This window comes from Felis catus, chromosome B3 (assembly GCF_018350175.1).
Source record: "Felis catus isolate Fca126 chromosome B3, F.catus_Fca126_mat1.0, whole genome shotgun sequence".
NCBI classification, from domain to species: Eukaryota; Metazoa; Chordata; class Mammalia; order Carnivora; family Felidae; genus Felis; species Felis catus.
The window spans coordinates 69,460,522-69,486,461 of record NC_058373.1 but is presented as its reverse complement, the minus strand read 5'-3'; the positions used below and the strand labels follow the sequence as shown (position 1 = coordinate 69,486,461).

At 36.7% G+C, this 25,940-nt stretch overlaps 1 protein-coding gene across 3 annotated transcripts in view; it reads left to right on the top strand.

The window, feature by feature from the left end:
- The window catches only part of KATNBL1 (katanin regulatory subunit B1 like 1), a 60,527-nt gene extending 39,209 nt beyond the window's left edge, over positions 1-21,318 (top strand). For all 3 annotated transcript variants that reach the window (XM_045059592.1, XM_045059591.1, XM_023255540.2), the window contains 9 exons: positions 6,104-6,234; positions 7,163-7,203; positions 8,657-8,936; positions 12,711-12,829; positions 13,951-14,001; positions 14,091-14,180; positions 14,558-14,647; positions 15,455-15,548; positions 17,768-21,318. In XM_045059592.1, coding sequence (XP_044915527.1) covers positions 6,118-6,234; positions 7,163-7,203; positions 8,657-8,936; positions 12,711-12,829; positions 13,951-14,001; positions 14,091-14,180; positions 14,558-14,647; positions 15,455-15,548; positions 17,768-17,800 — 915 coding nt within the window. In that variant the 5' untranslated portion in view covers positions 6,104-6,117 and the 3' untranslated portion in view covers positions 17,801-21,318. The remainder of the gene's footprint in view (positions 1-6,103; positions 6,235-7,162; positions 7,204-8,656; positions 8,937-12,710; positions 12,830-13,950; positions 14,002-14,090; positions 14,181-14,557; positions 14,648-15,454; positions 15,549-17,767) is intronic.
- The last annotated feature ends 4,622 nt before the right edge of the window (positions 21,319-25,940 follow it).

The following is a 25,940-nucleotide window of genomic DNA, read 5'->3' as shown; positions in this document are numbered from 1 at the left end:
AGCAAAATGGACTCTGTAGTGTAAAAATCCTTTGTAACGAAACTTTACCAATTACGCTTTGAATAGTGTATTTTTTTTAATTTTTTTTAACGTTTATTTATTATTGAGAGACAGAGAAAGACAGAGCATGAGCAGGGGAGGGGCAGAGAGGGTGAGACACAGAATCCGAAGCAGGTTCCAGGCTCTGAGCTGTCAGCACAGAGCCCAACACAGGGCTTGAACTCGTGAACCACAAGATCATGACCTGAGCTGAAGTGGGATGCTTAAGCAACCGAACCACCCAGGCGCCCCTTGATAATTTACTTGTTAAAGCTTTATTGAACTATAACTTATATACCATAAAATGCACCTGTTTTAAATGTAGAGTTCACTGATTTTGAGTATATGCAGAATTTTACAGTTATCGACCACAATCTATTTTTAGAACATTCCATTGTCACCGTCACTCCCAAAGAAGCATTGTGTCCATTTGCAGTTATTCTCACTCCTACCTCAGCCCTAGGCAACCATTAATCTACTTTCTGTCTGTGCTCTTTATTTTTATGGATATTTCATATCAATGAAATTACATAATATCTCTTGTGTTTGTCTTCTTTCACTTAACTGTGATGTTCATACATATTGTATAGCATGTATTATTTTCATTTTTATTGTTGAGTAGTTTTCCCAACAGATAGAGCACATTTTGTTTTTCCATTCACCAGTTGGTAGACATTTGGATTGTTTCCAGTCTTTAAAAACATTTTTAGGGTCGCCTGGGTGGCGCAGTCGGTTAAGCATGCGACTTCAGCCAGGTCACGATCTCGCGATCCGTGAGTTCGAGCCCCGCGTCAGGCTCTGGGCTGATGGCTCGGAGCCTGGAGCCTGTTTCCGATTCTGTGTCTCCCTCTCTCTCTGCCCCTCCCCCGTTCATGCTCTGTCTCTCTCTGTCCCAAAAATAAATAAACGTTGAAAAAAAAAATTAAAAAAAAAAATAAAAACATTTTTAAAAATTTATTTATTTTGAGCGAGAGAGAGAGAGGCTGTGCGTGGGTGCATAACCTGGGGAGGAGCAGAGAGAGGGGGAGAGAATCCCAAGCAGGCTCCATGCTGTGTTAGCACAGAGCCTGGCGTGGGGTCAAACTCACAAACTGTGAGGTCATGATGTAAGCCAAAATCAAGAGTCAGACACTTAACCAAATTAACCACCCAGGTGCCCATGGGTTGTTTCTACTTTTTAGCTATTCTGAATAATGTTTTTATCAACATTTGCATACAGGTCTTTGTGTAGACATAAACTTTCATTTTTCATGAGTAAATATGTAGGGGTAGATTTGCTGGATCATATGGTAAATCCATATTTAACATTTCAAGAAACTGCCAAACTATTTTCCAGAGTCACTATACCATTTTACATTCCTACATTAATGTAAGGGTTCCAGTTTCTCCATATCCTTGTCAACATTTGTTATTATATGTCATTTTTATTATAGCCCTTCTCATAGTTGTGAAATAGTATGTCATTGTGGTTGTAACTTGCATCATTAGTTAAAATGGCATGTCCTTGTTCTGCTGTTGTTGGGTGGAGTTTTTTGTCATTGTTGATTTTATCCTGTTGGTTGATGGTTTTGTCTTACAGCCTTGTTGAATTTGTCTGTTTGTTCCATCAGTTATCTGGAGGAGATATTGAAATCTCTAAGATTATTGTGGAATTTCCTGTTTCTCCTTTCAGCCCCTTTCAGTTTTTGCTTCATGTATTTTTCAACTGTCTTCTTTGGTACACACATATTTAAGATTTCTTTTTTTTTCTTTCTTAAGATTAAAAAAAATTTTTTTTTTGTTTTTTTACATTTATTTGTTTTTGATAGAGACAGAGCACAAGTGGGGGAGGGGCAGAGAGAGAGCGAGACCCAGAATCCAAAGCAGGCTCCAGGCTCTGAGCTGTCAGCACAGAACCCGACACAGGGCTTGAACTCACAAACCTTGAGATCATGACCTGAGCCAAAGTCAGACGCTCAACCGACTGAGCCACCCAGGAGCCCCTAAAATTTTTTTGAATTTATCTTTATTTTTTGAAGCAGGCCATTTATTTATTTATTTTTAAGTTTATTTATTGAGAGAGACAGAGACAGCAAGAGCAGGGGAAGGACAGAGAGAGAGAGAGAGAGAGAGAGAGAGAGAGAGAGAATCCCAAGCAGGCTCCACACTTCCAGCTGTAGAGCATGATGTAGGGCTCAAACTCACAAACCGTGAGATCATGCCCTGAGCTGAAGTTGGACGCCCAACTGACTAAGGAACCCAGGCACCCCTTACAGTTTAATTATCTTAAATATTTCCTCTCTGTGTATTTTGAACCACATCAGATTGTGTTATAATTTTTGCTTCAACCATCAAACATGTTTACCATTTTCTTTTTGTCTTTCTGATGTTCTAAGATTTCTTCTTTAACTTCCTTTTACCTGAGAATGTCTTGGTTTCCCCTTCATTCCTGAAGGATTTCCTCTGCACATAGGATGCTGGGTTGACAATTCTTTTAACTTGGCAAATGTGCCATTGCCTTGTGACTCTCCTTCAGTTACCTCCATCTCTTCTCTCATGAGCACCACGTTTTATTTCATTTATGTAGAAACGTCTTCCCTTAGCCTGCTCTCCTGCTTCAGTGGTTGTCCTCTACTCCTTGTGCACAGCCTTCACTCATCCTGGAATCTTCCTTCATAACCATCCTGGGAATTCCCTTCTCCTCTTTCCTGTTGGATTTCCATTTCTTATATTTCTAATTTTTGTTTTTCACTTCTCTGATTGCTACTGCAAAGAATGTTTTTTGGAATTCTGAATGTCTGAAGATATCTCTGTTATACTAAATTGGTAATTTGGCTAGTTATAAATCTTAGGTTCCTTAAGAATTTTGAAGGCATTGTTTTATGTCATGATAATGTGTGACCTGATTGGGGTTTTAGGGTTTACTGTTTGTTTGTTTGCTTGCTTGCTTCATGTTTTCAGCTTTTCTAGTGCCATGAAATGTGACAGCTATGTGCCTTGTAGGTCTATTTTCATGGACCATGATGGACCTCATTGTGTTTTTCAATGTGGAAATTCATGTCCTTGTTCAATTCTGTACAATTTTCAGTTATATCTTTGATTTCTTCTTTGTTTTCTCTGTAGTCTTTCTAAAATTCCATTTATTTGGGTGTTGCTTCCTCTAAGCCAATCTTACCTATGTTTTTCCTATATTCCAGGAGATACCCTCAAGTTTCTTTTCCAACTTTCTGTTGATTTTTTTTTTTGCTATCTTATTTTACCCTATTTTAAATTTCCAAATTAAATTTTAATTTCTTTGTTGGCTTGTTTTCTGTCTCATTTGTGTTTCATGTATGCAGTTTGTTCTTGTCTCTTGAGGGTTTCTGATGGTTGAGTTTGTTGATATAATTTACATAAGATAAAAATTCATCCTTTTTAGTGCATAGTTCTGTTAGTTTTGGCGGGTAACTACCACCATAATCAAGATGTAAAACAGTTCTTTGGGGACTTTGACCAAAACTGATGTCAGTATTTTTAGATGTGTGAATGTGTAGGTATGTGTGTTTTCCTCTGGGCTTGATGAGAGTTTCCCAAAGAAGGATTTTCTGCACTCCTCCTGGAGTGTATAAGGCTGGCTGCAAGAGGCAAATGGTGGAAACGTTAGATCTCAGTATTTAGTATGTAAACTTTCACTTGATTCCCTATTAGAATATATTCTTCTCCTTCATTTCTGCTTGGTATTTCCTATCCCAGGGACTCTGTTTTAAATTTTCTGTACTGTAAAACTTTTATTGGAATGGGGAAAGGTAGGATCTAGGGATCTCAATGTTTCTTTTTTTTTTTTTTTTTTTTTTTAATTTTTTTTTTTTCAACGTTTATTCATTTTTGGGACAGAGAGAGACAGAGCATGAACGGGCAAGGGGCAGAGAGAGAGGGAGACACAGAATCGGAAACAGGCTCCAGGCTCTGAGCCATCAGCCCAGAGTCCGACGCGGGGCTCGAACTCCCGGACCGCGAGATCGTGACCTGGCTGAAGTCAGACGCTCAACCGGCTGCGCCACCCAGGAGCCCCTCTCAATGTTTCTTAAATGGATATTCAATCATTCTACTTATTCTTAAGCCTGCATTTATCCTCACTTCTTGAGGTCCTCAATATTGCCAACTCCTAAACCTTTGGGGGATTCCGCTTTAAACCTTTACTCATTGCTGATTTAGGGTTTGGCTTTGTCAGGTCTGAAAACTGCTTTGCAGTTTTCAAAATGTTGTTGCCATCGACTCGACTCCTCTTTGTCATCATGAGTTTTATGCCTTTAAAAATCCTTTACTATCATTGTAATGGGGTTTCAGGGAAGGGTAGAAATAATTGCCTATGTTTAGTCCATTATCTTTAATAAGTATCTCTACCTTGTACGAAAGATCCTTTATGATCTAGCTTCTATCTCTCCAGCCTCATTTTTCACTCTGCTGCAACCCACCTCCAGCCTAAGCTTCAGTCACATGCATCTACTTAAGAGATTGCCAAACAAACCGTGTTGCTTCATGCCTTTCAGTTCTGTTCATGCTATTTTTTCAATGTGCTATTTATCCTTTAAGTCTCTATTCAGGGAAGCTTTGCTGCCTCACATGAGTGTCCTGTCAGGGTGTTTATCGTGTTACTGCAATTATTTATTTTTTTAAAAAGTCTCATCGTAGAGGTTTTTAAAAAAAATTTTTTTAATGTTTATTTATTATTGAGAGAGAGAGAGAGAGCGCAAGCAGGAGAGGGGCAGAGAGAGGAGGAGACACAGAATTCGAAGCAGGCTCCAGGCTCTGAGCCGTCAGCACAGAGCCTGACGCGGGGCTCAAAACCACAAACTGTGAGATCATGACCTGAGCCGAAGTCGGACGCTCAGCCAACTGAGGCACCCAGGCGCCTCACATCCTAGAGGTTTTTTAATCTGAGGTTACAGGTAGAAGGGATGCCCAGGGATTAATCTGAGGTTACAGGTAGAAGGGATGCCCAGGCAGGAGATCATAGAACACCCTGAAATTATTTGTACATTTTTGTGTGTTTGTGCGTATTTTTGGAAAATTGTCTAAGGCAGATTTTCTTCTAAGAGGTGTATCAGAAATGCTGTGGAGCTTTTTTAGAAATATAATTGCTTTGGGCTTCACTCCAGAGACCTGCTGAGTTACAGTCTGAAATTAAGGCCCAGAAAGATATGTTTTCTAAAAGCTTCCCAAGTGATCCTTGAGAACAGCATCTCTGGTCCATCATCTACATTAATTCCAGGGCCTGGCATATATAGTGAATGCTCAGTAAATGTTGAAAAAAGGAACAAGGGAGGAACTTGTATTCAGGTCATGGGCTGAAATAAATTTCTTATGTGAAACCTGGGTGCAAGTCAGGAAGTCAGTAATTTATTCTGTTACATATAGGAAGTAATAGCCTCTATTTCCTCCCCCTCTTTGGATATAATTGAAGAACTGAGAAATAGTGGAATGGCTTTTCAAAGGGAGAGGAAAGCTCTGGAGACCTAACTGTAAGAATGAAAGAAAAATTTAAGGATTAGACATAAAACAAGTCAGATATATATATATATATATGTATATATATATATATATATATAGAGAGAGAGAGAGAGAGAGAGAGAAAGAGAGAGAGAGAGAGAGAGAGAGAGAGAGAGAGTTTGATTTTTATTCCTCTGGCTGCTTATAGTTGTATTTGACCCACTGATTTTGATTCTAAAACTAGACACCTATACATTTGGATGTTATTGATACTATATAGACCTGATTTCATAACCTATAAATTTAAATTTAATATATGACTAGTGATAGGGCAAATGTGGAGATTGACATGTTGCATTGGCAAAAAATATATGCCATATTATTGTTTACTGGCTGCAACTAAAGAATGAGAACAGAAAGAGCCTAATTTCCTGGAATGCCCTGCCTTGTGTTTCCTCTGTTTAAGGTTAAAAAGTGTATAAATTAGAACCATGTCCTCTGCTTTACTCATAAACCTCTTTTACATAGTGTTGTATTTTTATGTGTCTGTTAAGGAAATGATCAGGCTCTTTTGCTTTTTGTATTTTCTATTTATTATTTTTGTTTTGTTGTTTAGGTATTTAAGAGATTATGGCAACTGAGGCCCACAATGTTAAAAAACGAACCTTTTGTAATAATATTGAGGATCATTCCACTGATCTTCCTAGAAAAAGGATCTCTAATTTTACTAATAAGAACATGAAGGAGGTAAGTGCATGGTTTCTAGGAAATGGGTGAGAGAGTATCTTAATCTGTTCATGGTGCTATAGCATAATACCATAGACGAGATGACTTATAAACAGTGGAAAGTTATTTCTCACAGTTGTGGAGACTGGGAATTCCAAGACAAAGACCCTGGCTGATTTGGTATCTGGTTAGAGCTCATTTCCTGGTTCATAGTTGTCTATCTTGTCTGCTGTCTTCACATGGTAGAAGGGGCAAAAGAGCTCTCAGGGGTCTCTTTTACAAGGCCTCTAATCCCATTCATTAGGATGACACCTCATGACCTACTCGCCTCCCAAAGGCCCCACCTCCTAATATCATTCATTGTGGGCATTAGGATTTCAACATGAATTCTGGGGAGACGTTGTCATTCAGTACATCAGATAGTTTACACTGTTAAGTCTATGGATAGTTTTGATTAAACTATTTAAACAACAGGAAGGTGACCATTTGCTTAGTCTCCCAGAATTAGGTAGAATTAATGAAATACTGAAAATTGTTTATATTCCAAAAGCTGTAAAAACTTTATGGACAGTATGCTATTTTTGATAAGATATCATTTAAATATGGTAGTTTAATTTTAAAGAGGAATCCCAGAGGTGCTTTTGGTTCACCACTGCAAGGCTCATTCATGCTGATAGAATTTCTTTTAAATGATATTAAAAGTCAGTGTACTTTAAGTACCATGCAAATATAATATATGACTAGTGACCTAGAAAATAGGGAGATGAGTATGTTGCTTTGTCAAATATACCTACATAGAGTATTGTAACTAAAGATTGAGACTACAACTTTAATCTGGAAAATTTAACTATTAGATTTCAGATTTGTTGATATCAATCACAAAGTTTACATAGCTTCACAAAAGAACTTTAATATGCTGTTAATAACTATATCTACTTTTATTTTTCAGGTTAAGAAATCTCCAAAACAGTTGGCTGCTTACATAAATAGGTAAGAGCTTCTTTAAAGTTTGTGGGAAACAGAAATGTTGAAAGCTGGGTAATAGTGAAAATAGGGAAAACATTAATTATTCTCTTCTATTGTTATAAGTAACTATTGTCAAACAGCTCCTTTGTGCCAGTCACTGTGCGAAACACATCAGTAATATCTCTAATCCTTACAGCAATCCTACTAGAGAGGTATCATTGCCCCTAACAGTTGATGAGAAAAACTAAAGATTTGTGATTAGTTCAGGGTCATACAGCAGAAAGTAGTGAAAATGGCATTCATTCTCTAAAGGCACTTTCTAGTAAACTACTGGTTCTCAAAATGTGATCCGATAACAGTGGGGTTCCCTGAAGCCCTTTCAGGGAATTTGTGAAGTCAAAACTATATTCATAACAATAACATTAATTCATCGTTTTCATTTTTACACTCTTACCAGTGTACAGTAGTTTTCATATTTGATACCACTGGAGACTGAATGCAGAGTCGGATATGAGAATCCAGCTGTCTTCTGTTAGGCCAGATATTAACGATTTTGAGCAAATAGAAAGAACAGTGCCATTCTTCTTACTATATTTTGTTTTGTTTTGGAAAAGATAGGATTTTTCTTTTGCAAAATACTCTGTGTTAACATGTGACAAGCTTATTATTTTTTAAATGAATCAGTAAGTATTCTCAATTTTAGAGTCTGATACAGTAAATATCAGTAGATATTGGCCACATAAAAACATTCTTTTGAAACTTCAATAATTTTAAGAGTTGGAAGGCATCCCAAGGCCAAAACGTTTGAGAATCACCATGCAGAACTGTGAGATTTGCTGTATTGTGTTTCATCTTATTTAAACAAATTAAATATACTTAAGTTTAATCAGAGTAAGTATTCCTTTTTATAATACATTAAGATATATTTCAGATTTGCACAATTCAAACTAATATTTCATTTTATTATTTTTCTTTGTAATATTTCATTAAAAAAACCTTTTTTTTTAATGTTATTTATTTTTGAGAGAGTGAGAGGACAGAGCACGAGTCAGGGAGGGGCAGAGAGAGAGGGGACACAGAATCCAAAGCAGGCTCCAGGCTCTGACCCGTCAGCACAGAGCCCCACATAGGGCTCGAACTCAAGAACCACGAGACCTGAGCCAAAGTCGGACGCTTAACCAACTGAGCCACCCAGTCACCCCTGTAATATTTCATTTTAAAAGCATCTAGTTATTATGCCTTTTCAGTTTCATTTGGTATAAAGTATTATTTTTTTCATTGCTTTCTAGATGGTTTGTAATTTCCTTTTTATTTTCCTCGTCAATCTAAGAGTTAAGATTTTTTTTTATTCTATTTTCTTCTAATTTTAGTGGATTGTAATCACAGAATGTGGCCTATTGAATCTTTCTGCTTAAAAAGTTGTAAAGGTTTTCATGTGGTTCTTTTTCATTTAAAAAAAAATCAATTCTTTTTACAGAACAGTTGGACAAGCTGTGAAAAGCCCAGATAAACTACGTAAAGTGATCTATCGCAGAAAGAAAGCGCATCATCCTTTTCCAAATCCTTGTTATAGAAAAAAACAGTCCCCTAGAAGTGGGGGCTGTGACATGGCAAATAAAGAAAACGAACTGGCTTGTGCAGGTCACCTGCCTGAAAAATTACGCCATGATAGTCGAACGTATTTGCTTAACTCCAGTGATTCTGGTTCTTCACAGACAGAAAGCCCATCATCAAAATATAGTGGGTTTTTTTCTGAGGTAAGTCATTTATATGAGGCTAACTTTATCCTATTATACTATTGGCTTTTTCCTTTGTCATATTCTGCTAGCAGACTAATTCACTGCGAACTGAATTTAGACTTAAGTAATTGTAACTCCCTGAGCCAGTTTTCTAGATTAATCAAATTTGAATCAGTAGTTATTCCATTTCGTTAAGTCATGATATCTGAGATAGAATGAAATGATTGACAAGCTGCAATAAATATTCAAAATGGCAAGTTGACCGGTAGAGATTTAAAGGAAAGGAAAAGAAGAAATCTTGCCTCAACAGTGGACCACCAAAGTCAGTTATCCAGGAACGTTTTGACTCTCAAAATTACCATTGGAAGCTTCTTTCAGGCAAACCCCCTGAGATTTGCTGCTTTTGTAGCTCAGGTAAAGTTAGTTGTTTGAACAGGTTCAAGGGAATATTGGGTGATAGAAATACTCTAAAATTGGATTGTGATGATGATTGTATAATTTTATAAATTTATTACAAATAAATTTATTACAAAATTTATTACAAAAGTATTACATACTTTCAGTAGTTAAGTTTTATGAAAAAACACCTCAAAAACAAAAACAAAGCAGCTTTCTTTTAAAAATGATCATTTGTGGGGCACCTGGGTGGCTCAGTTGGTTAAGTGCCTGACTTTGCTTAGGGCATGGTCTCATGGTTCGTGGGTTAATGCCCCACGTTGGGCTCTGTGCTGACAGCTCAGAGCCTGGACCCTGCTTCGGATTCTGTGTCTCCCTCTCTCTCTGCCCCTCCCCCACTCATGCTCTGTCTCTGTCTTCAAAAATAAATAAACACTGAAAAAAATAAAATAAAAAATAAAAATGATCATTTGAGGCGCACCTAGGTGGCTCAATCAGTTGAGCATTCGATTCTTGGTTTCTGCTCAGGTCATAATCTTACAGTTTGTGAGCTTGAGCCCTGCATCAGGCTCCACAATGACAGTGCAGAGCCTGCTTGGGATTCTCTCTCTCCCCCTCTCTTTCTGTCTGTCCCCTGCTGGTGTGCTTGCTCTCTCTCAAAATAGGCTTAAAAAAAAAAAAAAGGAAATTTTACAAATAAGTTCTTAAAAAATAGTCATTTGAAGGAATATTTGATAAAATTTATAAACATGAATTTATAATTATTATCGCATGTGTATTGTATATGTTGTAGAAAATAAACTCAAAGGAAAAACTTATTCATAATCTCAACGTTTCGAAATAATCACGTTAAATTTTTGATGTATCTTTTTCTCTTCATGTTATACATGTTGCTTGATTACTTGATTTTTAAGTTTAATAAATTTGGATTTTTTTCCATGTAATTAAATAATGGTTCTACAATTTTTTGATGGATATATAACATTAACTTCTTTTACTATGAGTTGGTACGCTTAGTATTGTTCTATCTGGCATGACAACTTGAAAAACATTTTCTGTGGCATACAAGCAGAAAATCTTTTTAGATTAAAATGATATTAAGCGTGTAGGTAAATGAAAACATTACATTTAGGATAATAAATACAGGTAAATAAGAAGAGGGATGCCTAGGTGGCTCAGTTGGTTGATTTCAGCTTGGGTCATGATCCCACGGTTGTGGGATCAAGCCCTGCATCAGGGTCTGTGCTGAGCATGGAGCCTGTTTCTCTCTCTCTCCTTCTCACTCTCTCCCTCTCACTCTCTCCCTCTTCCTCTCCCTCCCTCTCCCCCTCTCCCTCTCTCTCCCTCTCCCTCTCTCTCCCTCTCCCTCTCTCTCCCTCTCCCTCCCTCTCCCTCTCTTTCCCTCTCTCTCCCTCTCTCTCCCTCTCTCTCCCTCTCTTTCCCTCTCCCTCCCTCTCTCTCCCTCTCTTTCCCTCTCCCTCTCCCTCTCCCTCTCCCTCTCCCTCTCCCTCTCCCTCTCCCTCTCCCTCCCTCTCCCTCCCTCTCCCTCCCTCTCCCTCTCTCTCCTTCTCACCCTCTCCCTCTCCCTCTCCCTCCTTCTCACTCTCTTCCTCTCCCTCTCCCTCTCTTCCTCTCCCTCTCCCTCTCCCTCTCCCTCTCTTCCTCTCCCTCTCCCTCTCTTCCTCTCCCTCTCCCTCTCTTCCTCTCCCTCTCCCTCTCCCTCTCTTCCTCTCCCTCTCCCTCTCTTCCTCTCCCTCTCCCTCTCCCTCTCTTCCTCTCCCTCTCCCTCTCTTCCTCTCCCTCTCCCTCTCCCTCTCTTCCTCTCCCTCTCCCTCTCTTCCTCTCCCTCTCCCTCTCCCTCTCCCTCTCCCTCTCCCTCTCCCTCTCCCTCTCCCTCTCCCTGTCTCTCTCTCTCCCTCCCTCTCCCTCCCTCTCCCTCTCCCTCTCTCTCCCTCTCTCTCCCTCTCTCTCCTTCTCTCTCCCTCTCCTCTGCTCACACACACATGCTCTTTCTCAAGTAGAAAATAATGATAAGATAAAAGAAAGATGGAGAATTAAACATTGTTAAGTAAAACCATACAGTGGAATATTATTTGACCATTATAAAGGAGTGAAGTACCAATACATATACTACACTATATATAAACCTTGAAAACATTATACTGTGTGAAAGAAGCCATATCAAAAAGGCTAACTGTTGTATAATTCAATTTATATGAACTGTCTAGGTAAAGTCAGAGAGTCAAAAAGTTGATTAATGGTTGTCAGGGGCTGGCAAGAAGGAAGAATGGAGTCCAGGGTTTCTTTTAGATATGATGAAAATGTTGATTAAAATTGATCGTGATAGGGGCGCCTGGGTGGCTCAGTCGGTTGAGCATCCAACTTCGGCTCAGGGCATGATCTTACGGTCCGTGAGTTCGAGCCCCGTGTCGGGCTCTATGCTGACAGCTCAGAGCCTGGAGCTGCTTCGGATTCTGTGTCTCCCTCTCTCTGACCCTCCCCTGTTCATGCTCTGTCTCTCAATAATAAATAAATGTTTAAAAAAATTTTTAAAAAAAACTGATCGTGATAACAGTTGCACAACTCCATGCATGTACTAAAATCTACTGAATTGTACATTTTAAGTGGTTAAGTTTTATGGTATGTAAATTATATCTTAATCTGTTATTTTTTAAAAATGGATCTAGTTGTTCCAGTTCTAAAATTAATCTTACAGAAATATTTGTACAAGTGCATATAAGTGAAAAACAAGGTTTTCAAAAACACAATATTGTAATATTTTAATTTTGTATATCTAATTTGTCTCTGTCTAGAAAATGGTTTTTTAAAGATACATACCAGTCTGTTAACTGTGATTAACAGTTAACACTTCTAGGGAGTGATACTAGATTTTTTGTGGGCAGATAGAGATTATTTACTTTTTATTTGATACAGTCCTGTGCTATTTGAACTTTTTACAACAGGAGTGTATTACTTTATTATATAAGAAAAAATGAATTTAAATATTGGTCATGACTGAATTTTTGTGGTTTCCTTCTCATGTTATTCAGTTGATAGTGACTAGCCTATACATATTTACTTTTTCCTTTAATCCACATTATAAATTAAATCCCAGGCTTATAGGTGAGCTAAATATAATTTATTTTATAAATTGGTGAGATTTAAAAAGAAAATGGTAGCAAATAAAAAGTATTGATAAAAAACGAACAGGTCCTAAATTTATTCAGATCATTTGTTTACTGTGTTTAACTGCAACATTGCTTTGGCAGGGGGCAGTAAAAGGAGTCACCTCTGCATAATTTTAAAATATGTCTACCAGAATCATTTAATTGAAAAAAAATGGTTTCATGTCATGTTTCAATGTGCTTTTTAACAAATTAGATTACTGTCTTTCAGGTTTCTCAGGACCATGAAACAATGGCACAGGTTTTGTTCAGCAGGAATTTGAGATTGAATGTAGCTTTAACGTTCTGGAGAAAGAGAAGTATAAGTGAACTTGTAGCCTATTTGGTGAGGTAAGTGTGACCTTTTATGCTTTTGTTCAGTTAAAGCAATTTCCAGTGTTTTGTCTTGAAGTGCCTCTTTCTTATGTTATACTGGGTAAAATTTTAAACTTCTTATATTTAGCTTCACTAGTAACAATATAGTTTAAATTACATTTATCACCAATCTAAGAGTAAACAAAATACAGAAAACCATTGGTTTCATCATATTGAACAAAATTATTACCTTCTCTAAAATTTTTACAATATAAAACTAAGAGATACCAGTATGGGGAGAATAACCTTTTAAAAATCCCCTTTGAGCGGGGTGCCTGGGTGGCTCAGTCAGTTAAGCGTCTGACTTCAGCTCAGGTCATGATCTCGCGGTTCATGAGTTCGAGCCCTGTGTCAGGCTCTGTGCTGTCAGCTCTGAGCCTGGAGCCTGCTTCTGATTCTGTGTCTCCCTCTCTGCCCCTCCCCTGCTTGCACTCTGTCTCTCTCTGTCTCTCAAAAATAAATAAAAACTTCAAAAAATTAAAAACAAAAAGTCCCCTTTGAGCGAAAACTTTAATCATGGCCTTCTTCAGTGTATTCAAGTCTCTTCTCAAACAGTACCTTAATGAGGCCTTCCCTGACCACCTTATTAAAAAACATTTCTTGGGGCGTCTGGATGGCTCAGTTGGTTGAGTGGCCGATTTCAGCTCAGATCATGATCTCACAGTTCGAGGGTTCAAGACCCTCATTGGACTCAGGGCTGACAGCTTGGAGCCTAGAGCCTGCTTTGGATTCTGTGTTTCCCTCTCTCTCTGCCCCTCCCCTGCTCTCGCTTTGTCTCTCTCTCTCTCAAAAATAAATAAACATTAAAAATATATGCATTTCTTCACTCCCAATCTTTCTGGTTTTATTTTTTTTTCCATAGCACTTACTACTATCAACATGCTGTATATATTTTACTTGTTTGTTTATTGTCTGTTTCTGCCCTCTCCCACATCCTACTCTGAAATACATGTCCTTTCTCTTTGTTTACTGCTGTATCCCCAGCACCTGGCTCATCAGAGAGACTCAGATCATTTGTTGAATGAGTAAATTTCTCAAAAGCAGTGTGAAGGGTATAAGCAAGGAAATCTGTTCTCTAAGCAGTTTTGTACCCACAGGATAGAAGATCTTGGAGTTGTCGTGGATTGCCTTCCTGTGCTCACCAATAGGTAAAAATAATATTTTTCAGAAAAAAAGTACATTTAAATAGAAGGGCAGATGACCTGTTCATATTTTTACAACTTAGTATTTATTTTAGTTTACAGGAGGAAAAACAGTACATCTCACTTGGCTGCTGTGTAGATTTGTTGCCTCTAGTCAAGTCCTTACTTAAAAGCAAATTCGAAGAGTAAGTGCTAATCTCTCAATTCACTTTTCTCTTTCAACATCCTTGATTTTGTTTCTTGCGTGTATATAGTGATAGATTGAGCTACATGAGACATGAATGGTGTCTGTTTTCAGAGAGCTTTTAATCCAATTAGGAAAAGAACATGAGATGACTGAAGAATAATTACAAAAGCATCTATAAACAACTTACATAAAATACAGCTTTTGAAAGCAGCAAAATAAATTTTTTAAAGGGCAAAGTGTGTGTGTGTGTGTGTGTGTGTGTGTGTGTGTGTGTGTGTGTGTGTGTGTGTGTTTTGAAGTGGGGGGAGTGTATCTTTTTTGGTAAAAGCTTCTTGGGTGAAAGCACTTAAATTTTGTAACAAAATGTCATTTCAGATATATAATAGTTGGTTTAAACTGGCTTCAAGCAGTCATAAAAAGGTGGTGGTCAGAACTATCATCCAAAACAGAAATTATAAATGATGGGTGAGTATATCCTTAAAAATAAATTCTGGCTACTAAAAATTTTTTCAGAAAAGCAGTTTGATTAAGCTAGGTGATAATTCTATTCCATGATCACCATTAAATAATAATTTATTTTCTTCATTTTCAGAGAAATAATAAATTGGAATAGTGTTCACATGTGAAAATTACATATGGAAGTTGAATTCCAGAGCCCAGTAACCCCATGTATCTCTTTTTCTGGCAGAACCTTACATGTAATTTTAGGAGGAAAAAGCAAAGCAGTGATTTAACCCTCATATCTGTTATAATGAGTAAGGGAGGAAGAGAGAGAGGACTTTTGGTGGATTAAGTATTGAGGCACAGAGATCGAAGCATCCTGTAGCGTCTTTTGACTACCTAGACATTAACCTGAAAATTCAGTTGGATGATTATGTACTATAATTATCATAATTTGAATATTGCCTTGATGTAAAAGTCTGTGGGTGTTCTACCAAATGAGCCAGATTATCATGAAGCTGCAAAAAAATATCCCCCCAACAGTTTGATTAAAGTCCATAATTTTCTCTTTAGGCTCTCAAAAATTTCCCACTTCATACCCAGGAAGAGGTTGTCCAAATGCTCCAAGTACCCAGTTTTCTTTCCTGCTTTAACAAATAAGTAATCTTTTAATTTCCATAACTAACAAGTATCATTGTAAAGAGTTGCTTGGCTTCAAACGGTACAATTTTCTCCGATAAATACTTGAAATCTTAAAAACCTGTGTTCATTAAGTATATTTACTAAATACATATTCTTATATTTGCATTTTCTCTCTTTTTTTCCTCATAGAAATATTCAGATTTTAAAGCAGCAATTAAGCGGATTATGGGAACAGGAAAATCATCTTACTTTGGTTCCAGGATATACTGGTAACATAGCCAAGGTAATCAACATTTAAGCTTATAAAGTTAAGTTTGGGGAGGCTGGGTGGCTCAGCCGGTTCAGCCTCCAACTCTTGATTTCAGCTCAGGTTATGATCTCACAGTTTGTGGGTTCAAGCCCCACATCAGGTTCTGCACTGGCAGTGCGGAGCCTGCTTGGGATCCTCTCCCTTCCTCTCTGCCCCCTCCCCTGCTTGAGCTCTCTCTCTGTCAAGATGGATAAACTTAAAAAAAAGTTAAGCTTAGGGGCGCCTGGGTGGCGCAGTCGGTTAAGCGCCGACTTCAGCCAGGTCACGATCTCGCGGTCCGTGAGTTCGAGCCCCGCGTCAGGCTCTGGGCTGATGGCTCAGAGCCTGGAGCCTGTTTCCGATTCTGTGTCTCCCTCTCTCTCTGCCCCTCCCCCGTTCATGCTCTGTCTCTCTCTGTCCCAAAAATAAATAAACGTTGAAAAAAAAAAAAAAAAGTTAAGCTTAGGGGCGCCTGGGTGGCTCAGTCGGTTAAGCGTCCGACTTCAGCTCAGATCACGATCTCACGGTCCGTGAGTTCGAGCCCCGCGTCGGGCTCTGGGCTGATGGCTCAGAGCCTGGAGCCTGCTTCCGATTCTGTGTCTCCCTCTCTCTCTGCCCCTCCCCTGTTCATGCTCTGTCTCTCTCTCTCTCAAAAATAAATAAATGTTAAAAAAAAAAAAATTTTTTTTTAAAAGTTAAGCTTAAAAATCTGTATTTAATCTTAATTAAATATTAGAAGTGATGTATTAGTATTATGCGTTCATAAATGATGTCTTTCAAATATCCAATACAATACTATTCAAATAAGGTCTAAAGTTAATTTCATATTTGTAAATGCTTAAGGTCATCTGGATATGAATATAACTTTGACAAGGGACACAGGAATTAGCCTTTCAGTGTGTTTCAGATACAGCTATGGAAATGATGCGCTAGAGGGAATTTAATGAAGTAGTTCCAATTAGAGAAAAAGTTAACCCAAGTTAGCAAAGCATCTGAAAAGATAGACACACACAGGAAGCAAGGGGTGAGGAATGTAATCATATGATTTCAGGCTTATTTTTTACTTGGTTTTTGCAAGTGTCCTGCTTTTGGGGAAGTAAATGTTCCAATCACAATGAATTTGACATTGTTATTTATTTGCTTGTCTCTTTTTTTTTTTTTTTTTTTTTTTTTTTTTTGCTTGTCTCTTACAGGGAAAGATATGTTGCTAGTTTGGATTTTAACATTTAAACTCCAGAAACCATTAGTAATTAAAATATAAGTGCAAAAAAGAAGTCACTGTTAAGAAATATTTGCACCTTTTACTGGGCATAGTGCTATCATAAATGGGCATTAGTCAAAAATATACAAGCATTCTTTAGTTAAAAAAAAATACAGTATTCTAAATAAGAGGAATTATGTTGTGGATTTACCTGTAAAATTCTCCTTGGATACCCTCAGAAAAGAAGCAAAATGATGTATCAAACAAGTGTGTTACCACTGTGTATAATTTTACTCTGTAGAATTCTTAATGATGAAAATCTCATAAAAATCAATTTTCCAGTTTTTTGTTGTTTTAGTTTGTTCTTTTGATAATGGAAAAATGAAGTAAAAGTTGATAGAAAATGGAGTACTTACAGAACATACATCATATATCACCTTGTTCTGGAGGCACCTTGCATTCTTGGTAGTAGTACTGAAAAAATATTACCTCCTTAGAAATTTGCTTTCAATGAGAATTTTTTATAAAGAGAGAAGCTTTATCGTAAATACAACTTTACAATACTGTATTTATTATTGAAGACAATATTGAGTGATTGAAAGCTCTGTGAAGTTCCTTACCCTATGATAAAACCTCTTTTACAATATTAAACTCTCCACTGTAATTTGTCAAGGGTGGGAATCAGAAAGGCTGTCATCACGCTGGCCTGTGGTTTATATGGTGCTGAAGGAATTGCTGGGAATGATTTAATGATCTTGCGTAGCTATAAAAGCAGAGTTGTTTGATCACAGGAACCAAACACTCAGCACTTAACAGACACTGAGTATGTGCTGTGTGCCAGGCCCTGTGCTAAGCAAATGCAGCTAAAAGTTGAGTAAGACCCATTTTTTTACCCTCAAAAGATCACGAAAGGAAGCTTAAGCAAATCAAGTGACAAAAAAAAGAGAATTGGATGTGTTTATATATATTTACTATACCTGCTAATGGAATGTTTTGTTTTTTTTTCCCTAAGGATGTAGATGCTTATTTATTGCAGTTGCATTGAGAGACTATCTACTAAAAAGAGCATTTGATTATTCAAAACGTCCCCAGACTAAGATTTCCAAAAAAAGTCTCCTTTGAGAACTGTGAACTGTGGAAGAAATCAAAACTTTTTTTTTTCTTAAAAAGCCACACGTGAAACCACTAATGAAACCCTAACAATCTGCTTCACATTGAAGTGGAAAAATGTACAAAAGGAGCAGCTTCAACTTCAATGAGGTGAAAGTGCACTATGAAGATTGTTCCCCTTTGCTGCATTTGGGACTTATATGGTTATTTGGTAACATCGTTTAAGAACTACTGGGTCTTAATGCAATACTGCATAAGAATATAATTTATACTATGTCAGAAAGAAGACAGTACTTATCACTAGGAATCACAAAGACCAATCATCGTTACTTTTTTGAAGATTGTGTTTTATAAGAAAACACTTAAGTGTGTGCAGCTATTTTCTTATTTTGAAAAGACTTTGCAAGTTTAAAACGTCACAGAAAATAATCAGTACTAGAAATTTGTTGTCCACACTGAGATACTGTGTATACAAGATGCCTTAATTATTAATAAGCCAATGTGTATGATATGAATATCTGTTTAAAAAATTAACATCAAACATGCTCTGGCATGATAAAATCATGGAATTAAATCAGGGGTTTCCATTCATGTAGAACCTTGTTGCTAAAACTTACTCCATACCATTTTTAAAACTTGAGAATATTTTTAGTATCTCTGATTTTTCTTTGCCAGAATCATTGTGTCATGTGTGTATGTGTTATTCCTATATAAAAGAAAAGGTGAATATGTATTTGTATGAATGCTTAACTAGAAATGTCCGTGGAGTTAGCTAATTTATATTCACTTTTTATTGTATATAGATTTCTAATATTTTCAGTTCTGTATCGTTTAAGCTTTCTTCATTTGAGTAAATTCACTAAATATTTCTATTTTTTGCTTTTTTAAATTCTTTTATATGACTTCTAGTTCTTTTTCACTACTCATGTTTTAAAGAATTACATACAGTGCTTTAGAAATGTTTACAGTTAGTGCTGACCTTGTGTTTTAAATTCCAACACTTTACTACCTCCTCCAATGGTTGGTATGAAATGCCAGCAGACTGTATGAGGTCTTTTTTTTCTTTTTTTAAGTATATATCTACCATTTTTAGTGTCAGTGAACCCACTTCTGGAATGTCTTAACAGCTGTATATCGCATCTTGAAAGTGATTGGGGTTTAAATACCACTATTGGTGGTTCATGCATCATCTCATCTTTATAAGCCTGAGAGGCATCTGAGCAAAGATTTTTAGTAATCGAATTTCTCTGCAGTAATCTTTCAAGCACTTGAATGTAAATCTTTAGCATTTATCCAGTTAGCCACTACTGATGTGAATTCCAAACAAATAACTTTTTTGCTTTAAAAATGTTATGTTTTACTGACTTCTCTATTTTTTGTGTAGCTGTATTTCATATAGCTATGCATTCCTCACAGTGAACATCCATTTTTGGTTATTTTCTTAAGTCTTTAGAATAATTTAAGATTACTGCATTTCTGTGATTTGAGAGTTGAGTTATTTAAGCATATTGTTTTTCAGGAGGTGGGAATTTGAATCGTAAACCTGCGTCATCTCTGTAAAACCTTAAGATGATGAAATATAACCTTTCTTTGTTCCTATTCCTTTAGTTACCACTGTCTTATCTAACAGTTTGAACCAGTTAACTCAGTTGGAGCGTGGTGCTAAGGAGGCTAAAGACAGGAGTTCAGTCCTTTCATAGGTTCACTAACTTGGCACACTTACACAGATTCATGGCTACATATTGCAACTTCCTTAGGTATAGGTCTTTCAAATTCAGCTTTTAGTCACAAGGAAGATGGTGTGTATAGCTTAGCATCAACCTTTCACCTCAAATGGAAAGACAACTCAAATAATTGGTATTTGTGATAGTATACACTTCTAATATTTAAAATAAACAATATTAATCATGTAATATTAATACTGTAATTATGTCACTATAATTTTCTGTGGGTAAGATCATTTTCTAAACACTATCTTGTAAAAATCAAATTTTAACAAATTAAAACATGGTAAGAGTAGGTAATATCCTGTTAACAGTGAGTTCTTGTGCCTAAGTTTGGGTTTGTTAAAGGAGAATAGAGAACACTTCATTTTATGTACTCGGAGCTATATAAGACAACAGAGTCTTTAGCTCACAAATATTCAGTAGCACACACCCCTAATTTCTGTTCTTGGCCTTTACAGTTTTTGTTAGTACCTACCCTTCTCAGTTACTAAGTTATGATTAGTATTATTTTTACTACAGTTTTTAGATTTTTGGGTAAAAGATGTTAAATAAGTAAATATTGTTGAACACTTTGGTTGCTGTTAAGTTTTTCTCATGCTATTTAATCAGAACAGTGTTGATCTCCAGAAAGAGCCAAAGAAAGTGTTTACAAAGTATTTTGGCTGTTGTATTGACCTAGATTAGGACAATTGGTGTCTGTCATTGCTCATTTGTTATTGTGCTGCTAAGAATTATACAGAACCGAGGGACTACCCAAGGTCTCTATGCCTTTTTACCTCTTCTACCTTCTTAGGTGTTCTGTACTTGATGTTGCTAACTTTGCAGGTCTAGGGACAGGAAGTGTATTTAGGTGATAGAGGGTTATAATCAAATAATTTGCTTCCACTAGGGATAAAGTGAATGGATTTTGTAATGAATGGTCATGATCAGAATAAGGGTTAAAAGTTAGGAAGCAAGCTTAATCAGATTTTTTTTTTTAATTAATCTTTTGGCAGTAATTTCAAAAGTAATTGACACAGATTATTTACTTGAATCCTGAGATGTGAGGATTTGAACATAAATACTGTATCCACTTTGGGGAATCAATATTAGCCCTAAGCCCTCAGGGCTACTGAGGAATTAAATCTTAATGCCTTTAAACATTCTTGCTACTTGCTATGTCCTAATCTTAAAAATGGTCATATGGAATCAGAGCTACCTTTCTGGCCTTGAAATAGTAATTTTCTCAAACTTAGAACATTTCTTTTTTTGGCAAGTTGTTAATTTAACTAACATTAATGGAAAACTAATTTGAGTAATGATTATTAGCTATTAAATGCTGATAATAGGAATCATTTAAATATTTAGTTTCTTAAATTAGTTAAAGAGTTTGACAAAGCAAAATTTGAGTTAATATTTTAGCCGTCATTCCCAGTTATCTTCCTGTTTAAGAACAAGATGGTAATGTCAGTTGCCTTTGTTGATTTAAAGAAAGAAAAAAAAAATCACAAACAGCTGACTTGATTGATACATTTGGATGCATTACTTATCTTTCAATACGTTTACTTTCTTGTTACTTCAAATGGAAATAGTATTGCTGGACATTTGTTCGCAGGTATTTACTCTTATTCTTCTTCCCTTAATTTCTAATTCTGACTATGAAAACTGTCATAAAATTTGTGACCAGCTATTCCCACTCATTTCTTATTCTGTAACAAGAATATAGAATAAAAAGTTCATCCCTGAACACTGTATTTCTAATTTGTAAGATAGCTTGATTGATTCAGTAACAGCACCAAGTATAATAAAAACAAATGCTGCATATTATATGAGCAGTATAATGGGTATATTTTCCAGTGCTGTACTTAAAATAATATTTAAAAAATTTTTTAATGTTTATTTTTGAGAGAGAGACAGAACGTGAACAGGAGAGGGGCAGAGAGAGAGGGAGACACAGATTCCAAAGCAGGCCTCCAGGCTCTGAGCTTCAGCACAGAGCCTGATGTGGGGCTCAAACTCACAAGCTGTGAGTTCATGACCTGAGCCGAAGTCAGATGCTTAACCAACTGAGCCACCCAGGCAGTCCTTAAAATAATATTTAAAATATTGTAGTCATGGGGCGCCTGGGTGTCTCAGTCAGTTAAATGTCCAACTTCAGGTTATGATGTTGCAGTCTGTGAGTTCGAGCCCTGTGTGGGACTCTGTGTAGACAGCTCAGACCCTGGAGCCTGATTCGAATTCTGTGTCTCCCTCTCTCTCCCTCCTCTCCCCTCCCTCCCTCCGTCCCTCCCTCCCTTTCTCTTTCTCTCTCAAAAATAAATAAATATTAAAATATATATAAATTATACTCGTATTGTTCTCTGGGTCAGAGCATTGACCTAACAGCATCTGCTAAAATCAAACTTCAGTAAAAATTAAATACAACAAACGAAATGTAGTATATACCACAGTATTTTCTCTAATAGACTGTAATTGTAAAACACAATTACTGTGTACCAATAGTTGTATGAAAGGGCAGCCCCAGACTGCCAGTATTTTTCGTAGCAAAGCTTGTTATATATTATTTCTTTGATAAACAGAATTACTGTTACCTAAACTGCAAAGTTTTCAAATGATAGATGCCAGGAGTCTAGATGAGGATCCAGCCCCAAGTACACTTGAACTAGTATTGATTTTTACTTATCCTTTACAATATTCTGTATTTTCATTCAGATTTAAACCAGAATTTTTTTTTTTAATGTTCTGAACCTGGCCAAGACTTTTGTCACTACAAATTTATACCAAGTCTGAGAGTAGTTATCAAAATATTTTCTAGGATAAGAAAGAGTTGTCAGTGGGACTCCTGGAATACACTGAATTGCCAGAATTACTTGCTTCTAGAATTAACTGTGTTGTATTTATCAACCAAACCTGCAGCATGGAGCCTGGATCAGAATTAGACCTTACCTTCCAGAAGTCAGGAGGAGAGTTGGCATTCATTTACTTTTCTGCTTTGATTTTAAAAGAGCAAGAGAAAAGAAAAAACTTCATTAGCCCTTTGTATAAAATTAAACTAGGTGAATGAGGACCTAACTCACCTCTCAATTGCCCTGAAGTACACTCATCAGTTCCTTTGTATATAATTGTATCTTAGGCTCAACAGCAAGAGAAGTGAAGGTTGATATTTTTCCTTTAGGCAAATTCTGAAGCTTACAAAAAGGTTTAGAAGAGGCCTATCTTTCCCCTTAGCCATCCAGATTCCTTTTCTTCTACTTAGATAAGAAATCAGTAAAGGGTACAACCAACTCACTTTTCAGTTTCTTCTTTTGAAGGCTCCTCTGCCTGTCCTTTAGGCATTGGTTGGTGTTCAAGGTTTTGTTTTAAGGTCTCTTCTCACTCTACCAGTTCCCTGAAAAACATTTTTATTCCCATGGCTTCCTTTACTATCTACATTAAGTATTCTCACTGTAGGGGTAGAAGGGAGACAATTTTTTGGTCAATCAAATGGACATTTTTTTTTTTAAGGTTGTGGAAACACTGAACTGTATATTTATTATTCTGAAATACATATCTTGCCCTAATCTCTCAGCTCATAAATTATATATGCAGCTGCCTACTGGGAACATCCGTTGGGACATCTTTTAAGCATATTAAATTCAGTATAACCAGAATTGACCTCATTTTCTACTTCCACTCCCCTCCCTTCTCCCTACTCATCCTCAACTCCTCTCCAGGGACACAAGTTATTCTACTTGGGTCCTGGGTTTCCATTCTCACTGAATACCCCTAATATCAACAATTCTCAAGCCACAGAACTCTGAATCATCTCCAGATCACTCCTTAAATCCTGTTGGTGCAACCCCCTCAATTTCATTTTTCTCTTGCTCTCCACCTCTCCTGCCATTATCTTAGTCTATATTATTCCAACAGCCTCCTGACTGGTCTCTTGCATTGGTACCGTATGTCTATATGCTATCCTCCACACACCCTGCCCCAGAATAGTCTATAAAGCACAAATTTTATACCTTAAAGGCCTCTTAGTCCAAATGGTATGATTTACAATCTGTTGGCCACACCTCCAGGTAGAATGAACTTGTTTGAGTTTCTGGGAAAACTGTAAATGCTAAAAACGTTTTTTTGCAAATGCATGGTTTGCCTGAACATTCTTCCCCAAATTCACCCATTTCTCATTTCTTAACCTTCAGGTCTCAGCTGAAACAGTTTAAACACCTCTTAAAACTGTTAAAGGTATCTGCTATGCACTCATCTTAACCCTCTTCTCCTAACACTACTAATGGATCAGTGTTTTCTGATTGCTAAGTCTTCCCAGCTGTATTGATAACTTAATGAGGCCAGAGACTGTGTTCTCTGTCGCCTCTCCAGTACCGAACATAAAGCCTGGAAAGCAGTAGGCATTAATTCTTATGAATAAATGCAAGGATGTGGCACCTTTGGGCATACATTGTATGAGGGAGTAATTGAATAATCCAAAGCTATTTGTGGTAGCAGCTAAACATAATTTTAGAAGAAAAATATCCAGTTTTCTTCTCTCACTTTTTGTTTTAGGAAATTGCTTTATATATGTTCATGCTACAATAGAATAAAACCTTAGCTAAAATGTGTTTGATTCCTAAAGGTTGTAACATTTGTTTTTCTATTGTATGGTTTCTACATTTTCACACAAGATCCATGGAAGAGAAGACCATCTATGGGGCGCCTGTGGGACCATCTACGGGAGGCTCAATCGGTTCTCTTGATTTTGCCTCAGGTCATGATCTCACAGTTCACGGGTCAGGCCCCCTGGCCGGCTCTGTGCTGACAACATGGAACCCGCTTGGCATTGTCTCCCCATCTCTCTGCCACTCCTCCCTTTCATGCACGCTCTCTCTGTCTCTCAAATAAATTTAATGTTTAAAAGGGAGAGGACCATCTATAAAGTGCATAGTGAAGGTATTTTTGTGTAATGTGTAAAAACATACATTTTCTTGCAATTTAGGGCATCTCTTTGGGGTTTTGTGTTTCTCTTCAGCTTTTATCTTAAAATAATTGAGAATCATGTGAGGTACAGTATTTTTCTCCTATAAGTTTCTTTTTTAAATTACAAAAGAAGTTCATACTTATTTTTAAAAATATCCATACCCATAATGTCATCCACATAGAAGAACCAATGTGTCTGTCCTTCCATATTCTATGTGCATGTATATTTTTAATGCACATATTTAAACCTTATATACTGATATTTGGCATCTTGTTTTCTACTTTCCATACACTGAAAAGCTTAAAGGTAACTGAAAAACTTTTTTGCCTGTTTAAGCTATATGTTCTGAGCAGTTAATTTCTGTAGAGAAATTGGAAGTAGTCAAAGAATTTTGAGAATTACTTTTGAAGCATTCTTAGTATAGGATTCTGTTTTCTTTGACCATTGCTAATTATTACCTAATTTTTAAAACATTTAACATTTTAAAAATGCTAACATTTAAAAAATGCTAGCAAGAGGGCTTATAAGAAAAAACAGTTTCTCTATTTTGAAAAGGAATAGGTGTGTTTAAATGATTTTAAGTAGGGGCGCCTGGGTGGCTCAGTCGGTTAAGCGTCCGACTTTGGTTCAAGTCATGATCTCACAGTTCATGAGTTCGAGCCCCGCGTTGGGCTCTGTGCTGACAGCTCAGAGCCTGGAGCCTGTTTCTGTGTCTCCCTCTCTCGGCCCCTCCCCTGTTCATGCTCTGTCTCTCTCTGTCTCAAAAATAAACAAAGATTTAAAAAAGTAAATAAATAAATGATTTTAAGTAATTAGGAACAAAATTTCAACTTTCGTTGTAGTGTATTTCTTCTACCCATCAAACATAATTTTCTAAATGAGGTCACCCTTTATTTCTGAAACTGATAATGTTAATACTATGACTATTGAGTCAGTATAGAACTAAGATATAATTTTTAAGATTAAGCCCTTTTCCGAATAAATCAATTCCTAATAAACTGACTCTCAAAATATTTTCTAGACTCTAATGAAGTGGTTCTAACTGAATAATTTTCTCTAGTGACTAATTTTTTTAAGATTCTATATCCTTAATTAAAAAGTAATCATTGCATAGTGTTGTGGAGGAAAGTCACATAATGCTAGAAATAGAGAAAAATGGTAAATAACAGGTGAATAATAGGAAGAGAGGTAGGTAAAGCTAATAATTATACACATACTCGTATGTATTAAAAATGTGAAATTCTCCTATGCCTGGGATCAACCTATTATCCAATGCTATAATCAACCATAAAGATTATTATATCTTTATATGGAATAAAAGGAGGTGGATTTTCTTATAAATGGGTGTATTAATGATTTTTGCTGAATTCTATAGCATATTAGTGTTTTTATACTACTAACTAGGTAAAATT